Here is a 17,304-nt window from a genome sequence, read left to right as displayed (position 1 = left end):
ACCCACAAAGTAGCAAATTTAAGATGACAACTTTACACTAAGAACACCACAGGTTGCTCTCTACAAGCATGTACTGCAGAGAAATAGTGCACACCGCACATCTAGCAAAACTGATGTATTTGTTCTATGACATTTTTTCATAAGCAAAGTAAGACAACATTCTACTGTAAAGTGGTTACAAGAATACAGAAAAATTCTCAGACAAAATTCAGCAGGGCATCTTCAGTCTGATTTACAAACTCAATAAATTAGGTCAGCTCAACATTAACACTTGTATGATTTCAGTTACAAGTTTGATTTATTAGGTAAGAAGAGATAAAAACTAAAAAGGGGTTACAAGAGCTTTGTAGAACAGGATTGGAATTCAAATGTATTGCAGAGTTAAGTATATTCTGTCCAACCCAGATATATTTCAATAAGCATAGCGCCTTTTACTACTCCTTCAGCATAAATGACTGAGTTAACAGTTTAAATCTGCATTAGCAACACTTTTCAGAAAAGAATATAGGAGTTACATCAACAAAACAAAGCAAACACAAAACCACACACACAAAAAACCCCAAACAAAAAACTGAACCAACAAACAAAAACCTAAAGAATGAATCAACAGTGTCACTAAAAACCCCACCAGCCTATTCATCTACACAGTAATTAATATGTACTGTGTGAAACAATTCTTCTGCTTCACTCAGAGATCTCAACTGGATTAACATTTACAATTTTGTGTATCACAATTCAAGGAAGATAAGGACTAAAGAAAACAGCTCACGGAAATGTTTAAAGAATGGCTACAGATCTGGATAATACAATCAAGATATGAACATCCCCTAGACATCCAAACATCCAAGAGCTTGTTATCAGCTCTTTATTGCCCAGGTGCACAGGACACAAACTGTGATTCTGTGATTAAAAGGCTTCAGTTGCAGTGGGAGAGATTTCAGATTAGACGTGGGCAGAATAAGTTCAAGTGTTAAGGATAATTAAGCCATGTAACAGCTTACAATACTTAGAATAACTAAATTTCCACTACTACTTTAATCAGGTGCTCTCACAAACAGGCTGGAGAAATTAGTCAGATTTGCTAGAGACAAACAAACATGCTTTGTTGTAGGACAGCCTAAAAAACTGTCTGAAATCCCTTTTTTCTTGTTCCGTAAACTCCAAGTCATGTAACACATAAAATTTGGCCTTATCCTTGCAATTTTTACTTGCTTTATTGTGACACACAACAGTAAAATGACTACTACTCTGCCTGAAGACAACTTAAACGCACAGAACCTTTAAGTAGACAACTGCTTTTATCTGATTACCAAATATGAGGCTATTGTACCAGGGAGCAATGACAAGAAAAAAACAACACTAGAAACTCTGCAACACAAATGGACACAAATACGTGAGAATACAACTCAAGGAGAGAGAACAGAAAAAGTGCAAAGCAATGGCTGCCTACTAATTTTTTTTTTTTAATATGTATTAACACTTATCTTTTACATTAAAAAAGAGAAATTACAGCATCTCTTAATATGTAGACATATGAAGGAAAGGTCAGCAAACTAAGTCAAGAAATAGTCAGTCCTCGCTAGAGAGCGCGCTATAGTAAAACATGGGATTAGACAGATGTGTTTGCCGCTATTCTTATCCTAACTGTGGGGATAGTGAGTTAAAAGAGGAAGGAGATTTAGTTCCAAGAAGAAAATCAGTAAAACATTATCTAGAAACATTCAGAAAACCAAAGCTTGAAGGATGCCAGGAACAGGGTCTCACTTCTGAGACCTCCCCTTGCGTTGCAGACAGCTGTGTTCACCACTAAGTGTTGTGAAATGTCATATGTGCAAAACTCAAAAGTAGGCAACTGGAAAGGAAAAAAAATTCCATTTCATATATGCTGTCTAAAGGAGGTACAATCTATACAAAGGAACAAGCCATTTCCTACAGAAAGCTGCATTCTCATGTCAAGTAGAATTCTCATGTTTTCCTCCTACATTCGGTTTCTACAGAAAATTGAACATGAAAACAAAAACCTTTTATTTTTCCAGTTAACTTTGTCTAATTTTCAAAATTCTCCGTTATCCAGTCACCATTTCTATAGCCAGGATAAGTCTTCTAATCAACTACAAATATGATGGTGAAATAAAATATCAATTGAGAAGAAGAATGTAGTAGAGAGCATGATATAGATCCAAGTATAACACCTGACAAAAAGGTTTTGTCAAGTATTTTGTAATTATAATCCTTTAAATTAGAACAAACCAATTAAATTAAAAAAAAAAAAAATCAAACAACCAACAAAAAACCAATGACAACAACAAAAACAACAAAAATCCTGCCCTCCAAATTTATCTTACTACAGTTTCAATTTTATCTGGAGATTCTGAATTAACCTCTACCAAACCTCTGCTACCTTGACCTTGCTTGACTTAGAGGAAAACTCTTTCGCCCAAATCACAACTGAAGGAGCTGCCTAATAGCAGCATGTTCCCATCATCGTAATATAATTTTCAAAACTGCTACAAAACTGAACCACCAGAGATTTCCTTTGGGTATCAGGTAAATCCAAAGTTAAATGGCCCATCAGTTCTACATGTAAAAGATGCAACATCACAGTCTAAAACTACATTGATATATAATTTATAGTGAGAACTTGCGTTTCCAGTAAATTACACTTAAAATCTGATCTTTAGTAGCAATATATTAAATGTAGGGCAGCCTACAGAGAAACTACAATTTTGTGTAGAACTATGCAGAACTGAAACTGGTCAGTTCCCTTCCATACCCAAAATAGGACATGCTTTATTAATCCTTACACTACAAATCATAAATACTAACTTAAAGATTGCACACTTCAAAGATTACATACACATTTGCTGATTTAAAGTGCACTGTAAATTGCAAGACAGCAATTAAATTCACCTTAAACTTTGCACAAGTCAAAACTATTTTCCAGAGCTGTAGCGAATTAATCCTTCCTCAAACAAATATGGCAAAACGTAACTTTTTTCAACAGCTAACCTTTTCAGAACACCAGAGGACGGCATTAGACAGTTTTTGTGTTTGTTTCTATTAAGTTTACAACCACCACATTTCTTGATACCTTGTTTGAAGTAATGCTTCCATAGGTGTTAGGCGATCCTGCAACTGTCGCGATACAGCAGTTAGCAATGATGCACAAGCTGTACTACATCCTGCCAAATCTTCATCCTTCACATAATTCAGCAATACAAAATACCAATACACAGATCCTGCATAAAAAAAAAAAAAATAATTTCAGATGAAACATGATGTGAATTTCCCACTCAGAAAACAAACTTTGGAACATTACCAATGGAAGTGATAAAGGAAGTATCTAATGGTTGCTCAATACAGACTAGGAAGCTTTCTCCCCCTCCTTTTTTTGAGACTTAGAATTAAAATTTAGAATCATTCTGTAACCATTAGTTTCCACAAGTACTTCAATTTCTCTTATTAATTCATAAGTGAAGAAAAAAAGTTCCCAAGAGACAGCTTTGCACATATTTCTTTCATTGCTTTTGCCCACTGCTTCTACTAAGCACAACAATCAAAATGCTCTTGATACACTAAGGTGCTAGGCTAGGGTTTCCAATCCCCTCAGAGTCAAGCCTTACTCCAGAATCAACCCTTCCTCTCCTCTTATCCTCTGTTTTTGGCTGCTGTCTCCTGGTGCTTTATTTGCTGGAGGTACTGTTTCCTTACAGATCAGTTCTGGGAGCACAGGGCAATGGTTCTGTATGCAAAGACAAACCTCAGCTTCCTCCTCCTACTCCCCTGTGTATTCCATACCCTCAACAGCAGTATGTTAAAGGTTTCTACCTTGGTGGTAGCACAATAAGCACTTTGTATAGCAAACTAATTTTCCTGCAAGACTCCTTGGTGATGCCAAGCTAGATGCAATCCAACAATGTCATACTATGAAAAAGACAAAGCAGGTCTTGTCACCCAAAATACAAGTGCTAAAGTCATCCTTACATTCTATCTGGCACTCAAAAGGCTTCAACAAGGTGCTAGGATACCATTACTCTCCAATACAGATGAAGAAGGAATTTAGTTAAAAATTTTCTTTCATTGCAGAAGTAACTGAAGTGGATTGCTAGTTGGCCATCATTTGGATAGCCAGGCTACCTGGAATAAATCTCCTAATTTTCAGAAATAACAGACAATCCTAACACTCATTTATGGCAACAGAATCTGTCATTGCTGAAGACCTTTGGAAATTCTTTCAAAACTTACTTAAGCTCTCCCAAAAATGTCAGTGCCTTAGCATTCTGTTTTAAGCAAGCTAATTTGCTTATAATTCCATCATCTACAAATGCGTACTTCATACTTGGATACCACCTGACCAGATCACTGCAAGAAGCAATGTGTGTTAACTGAGCAATTACTTAATTCGTATTTCACTAAAGAGTCCAACAAAACATGCCAAACAACAAATGCACTGTGTATTTTTGTGACAACAAACGCATACATACCACCTGTTGCAGCAGCAGGCAAAAGAGGCATATTGTCAAGTAAAGCTTTTAGAAGAACTGATCCAAACCCCTGTTGTGTGGGGTCACACCTGCCATTGCTACAAAGAAACACATGGACATTTTAACATTTAATTAAGTCAGAACAAACAGGACATCTCCACTAGAAAATGAAGAGGAAAGAAAGACTCATGTTCTTTGCAGTTATACCCTAACACATTTTTCCTCAACAGAAGATCTTCCAGATCTTGTTGCTTTATAAATTCACTGTGAAACAATAACAAACACGTACATAAAATTCAGACTGCATGTAAACTCCCCAAATAGATATAAAATATAAATATATAAAAATAAATACACATCAATAATTAATACTGACCTGATGCATAGTGCAAGAAATCGTGCACATTTGTGAGCTATGCTCCGCCCAGCTTCAAAGAAGCAAACACGTATTATATCAGAGACACATTTACGTGTTTTAGAAAGCAAGCTGTCGTTTCCTTCCTTTGAGCTGTAAAAACAAGTTGCATACTTCAGAGAACCACATCAAACTGTACTTTTTTTTTTTTTTTTAACAGAGCTGATACTGAGAAATAGTCATGCTAATTCAAACACTATTTCTCTCATACCTGCCAGGTCCATTTGAATACACCCCAGCCAGCCAACAAAGCGTGTCTAGTACAAGACTCTGAGCATGTTCTGTAGTCAGACCATCATCTGTCTTCTTGCAAAGGGTGGTGAGCAGCTTCTCATGGAACTCTGAAAACTGTAACATGGCACATCGTTGAACTCTAAGGAGAAGGAGAAGGAAATAAAAACCAGAATTATCCAAGAGGGCCATTCTCCCATGAAATTGTCCCTCCAGCTTTGTATTCTGTCTTAGAAGCAGCAAAAAAAAGATGCCTAGATGACAGTGGAACTAGGGCACAAGCATATATGATACTTTCCATGCACACATTCCTCATCTTCGTGTTCTCTGCTCAAAGAACTTCCTAGGTTACTGTATATTTAGTAACCTTCAGGGATTTTTTTTTCCTATTAACTTCTAAACAAACTTTCATCATCCACAACACCCTTTGACAGCAATTTGCATGTATCTTTTTGCAGCCTCTCTGCTCTCTTTCAAGGCCATTACAGACAGTGCCACCACTGTGGGGTGGCAGTTGGTAATACAAATTAAATACTGAATTAATTGTATTTACGTCTGTAGTACCAATCTATAGAAAAATTATCCAAATTTATGAGTAAGAATTTGTTAAATTTGATTCTGAACTTTTTGACAATATACTCTGCTGTAAGAAACAAGACAACACGTGGAAATAGAGAGATGGTTCCTTTAAAAATAATCTGTTCAAATAATTTATCTAATTTACCAGGAAAACTTATTTACACTGGTCTTTTCGAGTCAGGCAAATAATCACTCAACATACAATTTTATGCATGGCGTTATTCTATTGCAACTTGCACAGCACGGTTGAACTCAGCTAAACTCACCATTTACAGGATTTTCCATACAAACTACATTTATGAAATGACAACTCGAAACAGTAGTTTGACCAGAGCTATTTTGAAAACTAAGTACTTCAAGAGAAGTGTAACTAAAGCTAATGTATTTTAGAATTAAAAACCACCTACTAACCTTTCCTTTGAAATGGAAGTTTTTTTAAATCTTCTAATTGTTACAGACACTTCCTGAAGTAAGTCACAGCCTCTCAGATTATCTGATTTTCTTGAAGAATTAGTGGCTTCAATTTTGCTAGATGGCTTTTCCTGATTTTTTTTTTTTTTTTTTGGGAAAAAAAGAAAATTCCATAAACCACATTGCTTTTCACTACTTCATTTCTATACCTTGTTCAGTGAAATAAATAAAGTTCAGTAAAATCTCTCACACAGCTTCAGCATAGTACTAAAATAGACTACTTTTATTCACTAATTGCTTTAATACAGAACATTAAATTTAACAATGTTCTACAATTTATTATGTTCTAACCATTCTAATAATGTCCACAAGATGTACATCGTATTATTCAGTCTTACAACTACAATGATCAAGAGCAAAATACACATACACACACACACCATACACACATCTTCCTAAGAGGATGAGGTGTATCAGCTACTGAAAACACTCATGTAAACAGAAGTTTCAAAAAGAAGTGGTTGGGATGGGGAAGGGGCACAACAGACCTCTTCATCTAAATTTGCACAGAAGAAACAACTCAGATATGTTGAAATGCGATTCTTGAAGGAGTCAATAAACTGTCAACTCTTAAAAAAATAATTTTTAATGGACCTTATTTATCCTAACAGCTGTTCCATTTTCAGATTACAGAGCTCACGCCAATTCTACAACTTTATCACAGACATCTTTCTTGGCTATTCATTACCTTGCCTGCTGCAACTTTTGCCAACAATGAAGCAAGGGAATGGCCCTTGTTAGTCTGCGGTTTTAGAGATGGTATTCTAACAACTGGTCTTATGCCACCATTGCAGATTTCTTCTGTTCCTCTGTCATTCACTGCTTTAACGTGAATCAAAAATGAGCGGTACTTGCCACCAGCCATGCCTACAAGTGGAGGGGACAAAAAGGGGTAGTGCAGAGAATTTTCATAGTTTACTAAGGCGAGTTGTAAACAGATTTCAACTTCACAGAGATAGTCTACAAGCAGAACTCAGCTACATTAATCACAGTACTTTAGCATCAGTATGAAAAGGTAACTCACAATTGTGTTACACAGCAAAATTTGTCAACGTGAAAATAAATACAAACCAAAGACTGCCTACAAAAGTACGAGATACACTTTAGTCAAACACTCTTCGAGCGAACAGCATAATACACCAATACCTTTAACAAGCTTTGGACTTGTTAGTGTCAACATTCCAGCATGTCCTGATAGATCTAGTCCAGTAGCCAGCCATACTGGACCGCAAAGTATATCTTCCTTGTGTTCCTCCAGAAACGGACACAATCTAAGACCTTAAAACACAAGAGTAATATGGACCTGACTCATAAGTCACAAAATCTCATCATTTTCATTGGTTAAAAATACACCATGTCAAACTCTTGTCACTACATACATGTAAATTCTACATCAAAAAACTAACAATTACTTGAGGTTCACCCGTAGCCGTCTTTCAGTGAAATCAATGCAGGTAAATAACAGTTTTTAAAGCATTTTCAGTTATATTATATGGATATGAAGTATGTTGACTGGCTCATCAAAGCCACCAAATACTCAACTGATGAAATGATGGACTAATATATTTTGATCCACAGCTATCATTGGATGTTTTCTGAAGCAGAACAGAACTGTTCGGTGGTTCGTTAGTTTGTTGCTCATTCGTGGTTTTGTGTGCATTGTGGTTTTTTTCTTTTGTTTTGGCTTTTCATTTGCTTCTTTCAAAAAAGGCTGACTTGTTTCTCCTGTGCTATACTGAAATTACTGAAATTATCACTCACTCATCTGTTGCTTCTTTCTCAGCATGAAGCATCTCCTTCCAGCACTTTTTCTTCTATCACCCCTTTGATCCCTTCCCCCATCCTTTGCAACACCCTTCTTGGAGTCACAGAACCACAGAATGGTTTGGATTGGAAGGGCTCTTTAAAGCCTGATCACATTAAAGAAAAGATGATGTAAAGTAAGACTGCTAAAAGGATCAAGAATAGGAATCAAAGCTCTGGCACTGATTCACTTCAACTAGCAATTTCTAGTCTGTAGCTCTCCTCACTCAGATCCAATCTGATTGTCTTTCAGAGTCTCTCTAACAGATCTTGTGGAAGAGTACTGGTTAACAAAAAAGATTATAAAAACATCACAGCAAGTCAGATGTGGCTGGAAGTCAACATGACTAGTTAAGAATTCTTTACTAGCTGTTTATTATTTTGCTTGGTTTACAGCAGCAATCTCTACAAAAGCCAGGTATGCAAAGAAAAAGTCTACTAAAATGAGCTAAGGTATTCAAGTAAAATACTGCTGGAACAGGTAAGAGTTTAATACAGAAAGGTGACATATCAACCTACTTTATTTCTAATTCCAGATAAATACTAATCTGCTTTTAAGCACCAAAACTCCAGTAAGCTGGATTCTTTTGGGCACATTTGTGTTAAACTTTCAACTGTACAGTAAACAGACCAATGAGAGAGGTAACACTGAAGAGGGCTGAGAAATTAGTCTATTTTAAATGGCTGAGAACTTTTTGCAGAGAAATTCCAGTATATAATTTAAAAAACCCCCACAACAACAACAAAAGAAAAACAAGCTCATATTTCAAACAAAGTATAACAAGATAAATAAAACCTACATTGTGGTTCCTCTATATCCATATACTGCATTTCTTCACTGAATTCAACCAGTCCTGGTTTTCCATTTCTCTCCACTTCAATATTATGAGATGGAGATAAAGGAAATGTGATCTGCCGATCTACTGCCGCTTCTGGAAACAAAAATATTAGCAAGATTTAATAAAAATTGCTTAAGACTCAAGGAAAACAGAAGCAGTAGTTTTCATAGCAAAACACTGTTTCTAATATAAGAACCACAAACATACAAAGGCATATTTTTCATATTAGGATTGCAATTGAAGTTGAAGCAAATAGTTAAATATATTTATTTGAATGACCTGTAAACAGGCTTCTTTGCTTAACATTGACTATATTATTTTCTCCTAACAACCAACTGTAGATTACTCCCAAGTAATTAGATTCCAGTATTGAAATTTTTATATTTTACACTGAAAATAACCGTATTGCTCCCTGCTGAACATCAGACATGATTTTTATAATACTTAAGTACAGCTCTTTTTTCAATTAAATGGTTGTCATGAATCATAAATGAAGAGGTCATGCAAGCAAATGAACAAGAAGCACATATAGTGCATTAACTATCACATCAAAAGCATTAGTTCCAAACCCAAAGAATTATGCCTCTGGCCTTCCTGTTGTTACACACTAGATATTTAACTGGTTCCAGGGTTCCTGTCACACACAAAAAAATGACTGAATAAACTCTCCCCTACACATCTTCTTTAGGTTTCATTATCTTAACATTTCAGTTTCTCAACACCTATGGAAGGAAAGGTAGAAGGGGGAGTGAACTGAATCTCAGTCTGAAGATTTTATACATTTTCAAATGCCCCCAAATAATTCCGAATATTACTTCTTTCTGGGATTGAAACATTTTGGATAATACCCAGCACAGATATAAGTTATCTAGGTTTGTTTTCCCTTATAATTAAATAATTAGTGCCCTATTACTTCATTCAATAGTGCACACAAAAAAGGCAAATGTCATCAAGGTCCGTTTCCAAAATCCAAGAAACTAAAATAAGGCAGAAAACAGCTGCAATGTAATGACACTTGAGAGGATGTTGGTTAGATGAGGCGCCCCAATCCTACTGAATCAAAAAGAAAAAAAGATCACCTGGCCCTCCACTCCATGCATTCTCTACCCTGTCCATAACAGAAAAAAGCAAATTCCATCAGTCTGCATGTAAGGTAGTGACATATCACTTTCTGGAAGAGCTCTGTCATATCTTGTAATGGGTATGCTGTACTGTAAAGCATCCATAGAAAGCTCTGGCAATCTATTTCACAGCCAAATCAAATCTCTTCAAAAATTACCAACTCATGCAGCTGTTTGCTCAGAAATACTTAAAACTGCAACATTAAGGAACACAATTTAGCTTTTCTTCTATTGTTTTCTTTCAAAGGTGAGAGTTTTCAGATTAACTCTGACATTCAGGTCTGCAAATTGACTGAATTCTAAAATTAATGCTGAAAACAACGCAGGTTCCATTTGGAAGAGCAACATGGACTATCTGTCCTATTTTTTGCTTTGATAGACAAAATTCTGGTACATGTTAAAACTAAGGCTTTACTTCCAGCACTAAACAAAGCAAGAAATTGCAAGAACATGTGTTGATCGCTGTCCTGCAGTCACAGCTCGCACTTCCGTTAAAACTCTTAAACCATCTTGTATCCTAAAAGAACATGTTTTTCTCCAAGAATATCACTATGCTAGAATATTTTATTCTTGGATAACCACCAGTTTATAGTATTTCTTTAAGGAGCATCTCCAGGACACTTTTTTTTCTTGTTAAACTCTGGGAGATGCTGCAGAGTGAGAAGTTGTATAAGCGCATGATAATGATCTTTGGCATGCCTGTATTCATTTTCAAAATTGACAGCTCTGTTACCCTTGTTTAACTGGGGTGCTCTTACTTAGCATGTAAAAAAATAGAAAAAGAAAAAAATAGCTTTTACAATCATTCTTGCTGTTCTCTCTAACACATTTTATATGCAGCAGCCAATTTAATATTATCCAAGAGCAAGACTTCTCTGAACTATTGAGTTTCTAGAAGCTTTTCAAAGGAGAGGTGGCCAGATAAAGATAACCAATTAATGCCTCAATAAAAGGAAGAACCGCTTCCATCTCTCGCAGACAGGGCAGCAGGACATGCAACGAACAATCCTGCCACAGGAAAATCCCCATGAAGGCACAAACTTTTCCACACCAAAGAAGTGACTTTTCAATTTATGTTACCCCCTCACAGGCTCCCTGAGAGCTCGTAAGATGCAGATTCCAGCTAGGAGTCTTCCCAAGGCAAGAGCATTCAAAGCTTCGGTCTACCCTGTCAAAGCTTCCAGGAACGAAAGTGAAATCATACTGCAGCTTTCATGTTGCTTAGTTAATGAGCCAGATGATGAGAGAATACCCCATGAACCCAAGTTTTATCTACTGTCCTCAAAAAAAAAGCCTTGCTATTTTCTCTTATGAATCCAAGAGGCACTGGCAAGTAATTTCCTTCTGCGACTTGGAATAATTTATTACAATTTTTTAAAATACATCAAGAACTTAAAAGAACACCATTTGTTTCATCAGTCAATCTGTAGGATGATTTACAATTTACAACATTTCTTTTAAGGACTGTAGGATTCAAGCAGTACAGAATAAGAATTCGCTTCAACCTTTCCAAGCAATATACTTTTATCTGTATAAAATTCAGGATTTTGAAACTGTTTAGCTAGTTTGTTTCCCAAATTTACATTCAAATATGGTAAGTGAAAACAGATCATGATGCTGAGAAATAGAATAAAATGAAAATAAGTGAACTCAAAATATTCACACAATTTCAAGCAATTCTTCTAATATACATCACAGAAAATAAGGAGTTTGAGAAAAGAAAAAATAATGGGAAAGAAGTTCCTTCTTACCATTGACTTTGCCTAAGCCTGGAGCTTTATTTTTCAGTAAAGTCACTTGAATCTGGGGAATGTTTGTGATGTTTGAATTCAAAACAAATTTGAAGTCCACATGTCCAACCATACAAGCTTTTGGTAGAACCAGTTCAAAGACATGCTCATCCCAGCTGTTGCTGTCATGAAAAAAAATACGACAATGACCCAGTGTTAAGAGGAAATTCAGAGCAAGCAGGCAACATTACCCTGGGCATTCTCCATCTATGCAACTTTTTTTTAACAAGAATAAAAGCTCATTTTGTGTTAGCGGACATCCACATGAATTTCTGAAGTAAAATTCTTTTGAGCTGCAGTTAACCACATTCATTTTGTGAAGAACATGCTAAAAGCCAATTGATAAGAGGGCAAATCAACATTTGGATAAAAGTACCAGTGAAAAGATTCCCTATACCATAACTTAAGTACTGTTTCTACAGTAATATAAAATCAGTTACTCATTCCTGGAAAAAAAGAATGAGAAAAAAACCAAACCAAAACAACACACTAAAAAAGCATCTACCAATCAGTGAAGTGTATGAAAGCATGATAGTAACTACCTTGCAACCTCTTAAGCTGGCCTTCCCCATTGGTAAGTGTTAAATAATGTCACTTCCCAGTGGTACAGAGTCTAGAAGACCCAAAATACTAGTTTTAAATGAATTTCTTAAATATATTTGATAATTTATACAGGAAGATAAATGCTTCTTACTGCATGTGCACTCAGAAGCCTGTCCTGTGCAAAATGGGTGCAGCTTTTTCTCAATAAGTCATTTTCCTTTTGAAGCCTGCTTTGGTTTACACAGAAAGTGTAAACTTGAGATAATAAGTACCTCACAATGATCAGTTCCAGAGTTTGATACACTGAGGTCTGCAAAAAAGAGTTTTATTTGAATTGCTCTTTGATTCTAACTAATAATGTGCCAATTGTCACATTTGTATACATTTTAAAAATAACTGCACTTCCTGATCTTCTCAATTTATCAGTAAACATTTTTTTTAACATAGTAACTTCAATAGTCTGTGATTATCTAATTGCATAACTGATTTCACTAAGAACCTGAGTATGCTGCTATAAATATTGGTTAGATGTTTTACTAAATTCTAAATTACAAAAAGGTATTTTAAATCAAATAATATGCTACGCAATGATTATTGTGTAGAAAACCATTTTAAAACAGATTAACAATTGGTACAACTATATTTAATTATTTGCATTTTTTACAATACTATACGTCTGAACGCCATATCTCCTTTAGACAAGTACAAAACACTTCTAACGGATTCCAGGTACACACAATGAAATGGCATGCCAGCTTTCCAGAACAAGCAACATAGAAAAGGAGTGATTATGCAAGAAGACGTGAGAAGACAGACAAAAAACAGCTTGTGTTTATGATTTAAGAAGCAACAGTGAAGAATCTTCAGCTAACTGTACAAAAAACTCAGGTAAATATAATAAAAATTTATCCTACAACTCCAAGGAAAAAATAATGTTGCTAGCAAATACAAAGCTAAAAACTTAGAATCATAGAATTGTTTTTGTTGAAAGAGACCTTTAAGATCATTGAGCTCAACCATTTATCTAACACCGTCAAGTCCACCACTAAACCATGTCACTACGCACCACATCTATGCAACTTCTAAAAACCTCCAGGGATGGTGACTCCACCACTTCCCTGGGCAGCCTGTTCCAATGCTTCACAACCTTTTCAGTGAATAAATGTTTCCTAATATCCAATCTAAACCTCCTCTGACACAACTTGAGGCCATTTCCTCTCATCCTGTCACTCAGGAGAAGAAACCAACACCCTCCATGCTACAACCTCCTTTCAGGTAGTTGTAGGCAGCGCCCTCAACCTCCTTTTCTCCAGGCTAAACAGCCCCGGTTCCCTCAGCTGCTCCTCATCAGACTTGTGCTCCAGACCCCTCACCAGCCTGGTCACCCTCCTCTGCACTCTCTCCAGCACCTCAGTTTCCTTCTTGTAGTAAGGGGCCCAAAACTGAACACAGGATTCAAGCTGCAGCCTCACCAGCGCTGAGAATAGCGGGACAATCACTGGTCTAGTCCTGCTGGCCACACTAGTTCTGATACAAGCCAGGATGCTGTTGGCCTTTTCGGCCACCTAGGCACACTGCTGGTTCATGTTCAGCCACCCTTTCCTCTAACTTGGAGAATACAGAGCCCAGTGTGAAATAGGGAGCGGTTTGCAGGTGGGTTTTTTATGTCTGAGCGTTCCCATAGGTGTCATGCAAAGCATGGCCTGAATGAGACATTCAAAGGAAGCAGTCTTCTGAAAGACTAAGTAATATTCTGCTCATCCAGTTTAAGTTAAAGATCTGGTACAAAACCAGAAATGAATAATAAACCAGCTTGTCTGTAGCAGCCTTTTGTAGTCTGTATGTTGCATACAACATACGCTACCGTACTGAATTACAACTGCTATTTGTCTACTCCAGAAATCTATTTTTGACAAAACTCAGCAGCAGTTGCCCCAAAGAAGTTTTAAGTATCTCTGAATAAGCATGTATTGAATAATAATCCCCCTATTAATCCAACAGTGAGGAGTTCTTCCTATATTTTTAGCAATGACCTCCACAATTAATTCTGTGATAAGTGAAAAATTCCCCTTTAAACAGCTTTTTACTTTCTCATAGCTCTGTTTAAGTGCATCCTCTTTATTCGCATGTACAGTTTCAAAGAAAAAAAATAAATTACTTTCTCCTTATTGTCTTAAGATTTTAGTATATCCACCGTAAACAACACTTTTCTCTGATAATCTAATGCAAGTTCTTCTAGCTCCTTTTTAAAGAAGAATACACAATGAAGACTGTTCTAAATGCAACTATACCACCATTCTCACAACTACAAAAATTTTTCCAACATACTTCTTCATTCCTTTCTAGAACATCTCATCAACGTTTGATCTTCCACTACAACTGAACTTCGAGCTGCAGACTCATTTCTGGAGTTTAAACACTGGGAAGCTCAGCAGTACCCAGCTCTTCCTTCTTTCACATATTTTCAAATAGGTCTGCATAAGATGAATACATAAAGTATTTCTTATATAAATTTGAGAAAAAGCCAGGGAACTCAGATATCACTATTTTATCAAAGCACATTAGGAAATTTTTAAAAAGGATTAACCAAATTTAACACTTCAGTTAATTTACCACTGAAGGGGAAACACTGATATTTGGATAATTTATAAGGTAAAACAGACTCTGGTTTTTCAGTTGTCTTTGTTATACAGTCTTTTAAAAAAAGCAAAGTAGGATTGAAAGAGTGTGAATGTAATAAAAGGCCATTCCCTAACACACATTTACAGAATTATCTCCTTCTATCTATTTGAGAAACAAAAGAATTACCACATCAAATTGCATTACTCATCCACCTAACCCTATAATCCCACATCTTGATAGGAATCAGTATGCGACACTCTAAGGGAAGATAAAAGGAATGTCATATTAAGGACCAACAAAATAACCCAGAAGTCAAAAGGTCTCTTCCCAGATAACTTTTAATGAAGCACCAACATTGCACTTAATCTTAATATTGTATATTCTACCTTATGAACAAAGAGACTGTAATTTAATCATTTTCATCATGAGTCATTAAGCAGCTGTCAAAGATTTCCAGCACTAAACCAAAACTTTTAACTTTCCTGCTTTACATTCCTGTTTTACTTTGCAGCAGGCATAATTATTTTCCTCTAATGAGACAATATTCCTAAACTAATTCCTAAACTATCACCTTCTAATTAACATCTATTGCCTTCCCTGTTTGCTTCCTTGTATCTTCATACTGGTAGCTTTTTACTTTTCTGCTGTTGCTGAACACACCAGATAATCAGTAGTTTTAACTGGAAGTTTGCAAGGAACCACCTCATTGCCATTTGTTACATACAGATCATTTTACTTACACAAAGCAAAATCACAAGATAAACAAAGGTTTTAAAGCCTACAATAAACTGCAAGTTTTTAACCATAAATTCAGCTCATGTTAGGTGTCGCCCCTGGAAATGCCTGCAACTATTACCTTCTAGACCTGTTTTCCCACCTGGAATGCTCCTTTATCACATGCAAGCTTTCACTTATTTATACAACAAGCTTTTTTCCCCCACATATGAACTCTCACTCCCCTAGCTCCCCTTCAGCTATTTCATTCTTTCCACTGTACGGGCATTTAGATTCCACAATAATATTCAAATCTTACACATCAGTGGGACAGATGTGTGACAACCCAACCCAAAAGGTCCTGTAATGCTTTATTGCATACGTCTCTTAGTAAAGCACACAACACAATTTATATCTATATTTTGTTTCTCCAAGCATTTTACAGAAAAACTATGCAAAGCTACTTCAGATATGTTTTAAGCAACTCTTGAAGGTGACTGCAACACTGTTGTTGTGGCCCTTAGAATTCCAGAGGAATTCCAAGTTCTAAAGCCATGCATAAAAAACTAGGAAGGGCTACATATACCATGTCCGTGCAGCTCATTGCAATGAAAATATTGCCTAAATTTTAGCACAACTAGGGCTCTATACTGGCTTAACTAAATGTCTCACCTATAAACATTTAACTTGACCTGCACAGACATAAATCCAGATTCTATCTTCACATTTTAAAATAAATTACAATACAATTTCGTTTACGACAACTAATTATTATAGTAATACTAGCACCCACAGCTTGCATTTCCAATTAAAAAAAAAAAAAAAGTACTAAGAATGTTCCTATGCATTAGAAAGGTGAATCAGACTTTCACAGAAACAATCAAGAGTATCGGTAATTCTGGGGGATGTGCTTGCCTAGTTATATAATGAAATGACAACATTTGGCAAAGAAAAATACCTGAATTCAAAACTTGACTTTTCAATTTGTTTCAAGGTCCACTAAACCGACTCTGGCAATCTCACAAAGTGCTATAATGCAAACTACCAAATAGGCATTATTAAGTTTGAAAGTATATCTTCTTAAACTTTCACGCTACTTCAAAACAATCAAATTGCATGAAATTTGTGACTACACAGGCTACATGAACCAGTTAAGCAATACAGACATGCTTCTTTCCGCATCCTTGCCCTACCCTACCTGTCTGTCTGCAGCTTCCAAGTTCGAGTATGCTGAGCTGCATCCCCATGGTGCTGCTGGTGCAAATGCTGTGGATGCCGCCTCTGCTGCTGTTCTTGCTGGACTTCTACCCAACAGGGAGGGACAGTGGCTGAAAACCGTGGCGTCAAGGTCTCAAAACGGGTCAGTTCCACCAGGGATGTCAGTGTTTCAAGGGAAAATGGCTGGTCCACCAGAAGATCAACTCCTGCATAATTACCGAATATATATTAGTCAATATGTAGGTATTTTTTCCAGAACATCCTATGAACAGTTTGAGATATATCCAAACTGCTATAGGTAAAATTAATTTAATGTTATATGAAGCTGGGTTTTTTTTAAAAAAAAAAAACAAAAACAAACACACCACAACCAAAAAACCCAAACAAACAAAAAAAGACACCAGCGAAAACAAAAAAAATCCCAAACACAAGCAACCAAACAACCCTAGTCTTGAAGTCAGCATCCTTTGAAGG

The 17,304-nt window shown here is 36.2% G+C and overlaps 1 protein-coding gene across 7 annotated transcripts in view; it reads right to left on the bottom strand.

Annotated features, from left to right (window-relative positions):
• The window catches only part of BIRC6 (baculoviral IAP repeat containing 6), a 184,711-nt gene that overhangs the window by 128,901 nt on the left and 38,506 nt on the right, over positions 1-17,304 (bottom strand). For all 7 annotated transcript variants that reach the window (XM_080342353.1, XM_080342357.1, XM_080342355.1 and 4 more), the window contains exons 12-21: positions 16,811-17,036; positions 11,695-11,855; positions 8,784-8,915; positions 7,327-7,458; positions 6,869-7,047; positions 6,121-6,251; positions 5,111-5,272; positions 4,861-4,992; positions 4,485-4,582; positions 3,092-3,239 (exon numbers count right to left, since the gene is read on the bottom strand). In XM_080342353.1, coding sequence (XP_080198479.1) covers positions 3,092-3,239; positions 4,485-4,582; positions 4,861-4,992; positions 5,111-5,272; positions 6,121-6,251; positions 6,869-7,047; positions 7,327-7,458; positions 8,784-8,915; positions 11,695-11,855; positions 16,811-17,036 — 1,501 coding nt within the window. The remainder of the gene's footprint in view (positions 1-3,091; positions 3,240-4,484; positions 4,583-4,860; positions 4,993-5,110; positions 5,273-6,120; positions 6,252-6,868; positions 7,048-7,326; positions 7,459-8,783; positions 8,916-11,694; positions 11,856-16,810; positions 17,037-17,304) is intronic.

Source organism: Nesoenas mayeri (genome assembly GCF_963082525.1).
Source record: "Nesoenas mayeri genome assembly, chromosome: 3".
Classification (NCBI taxonomy): Eukaryota; Metazoa; Chordata; class Aves; order Columbiformes; family Columbidae; genus Nesoenas; species Nesoenas mayeri.
This window is presented reverse-complemented; position numbering and strand designations above follow the sequence as displayed.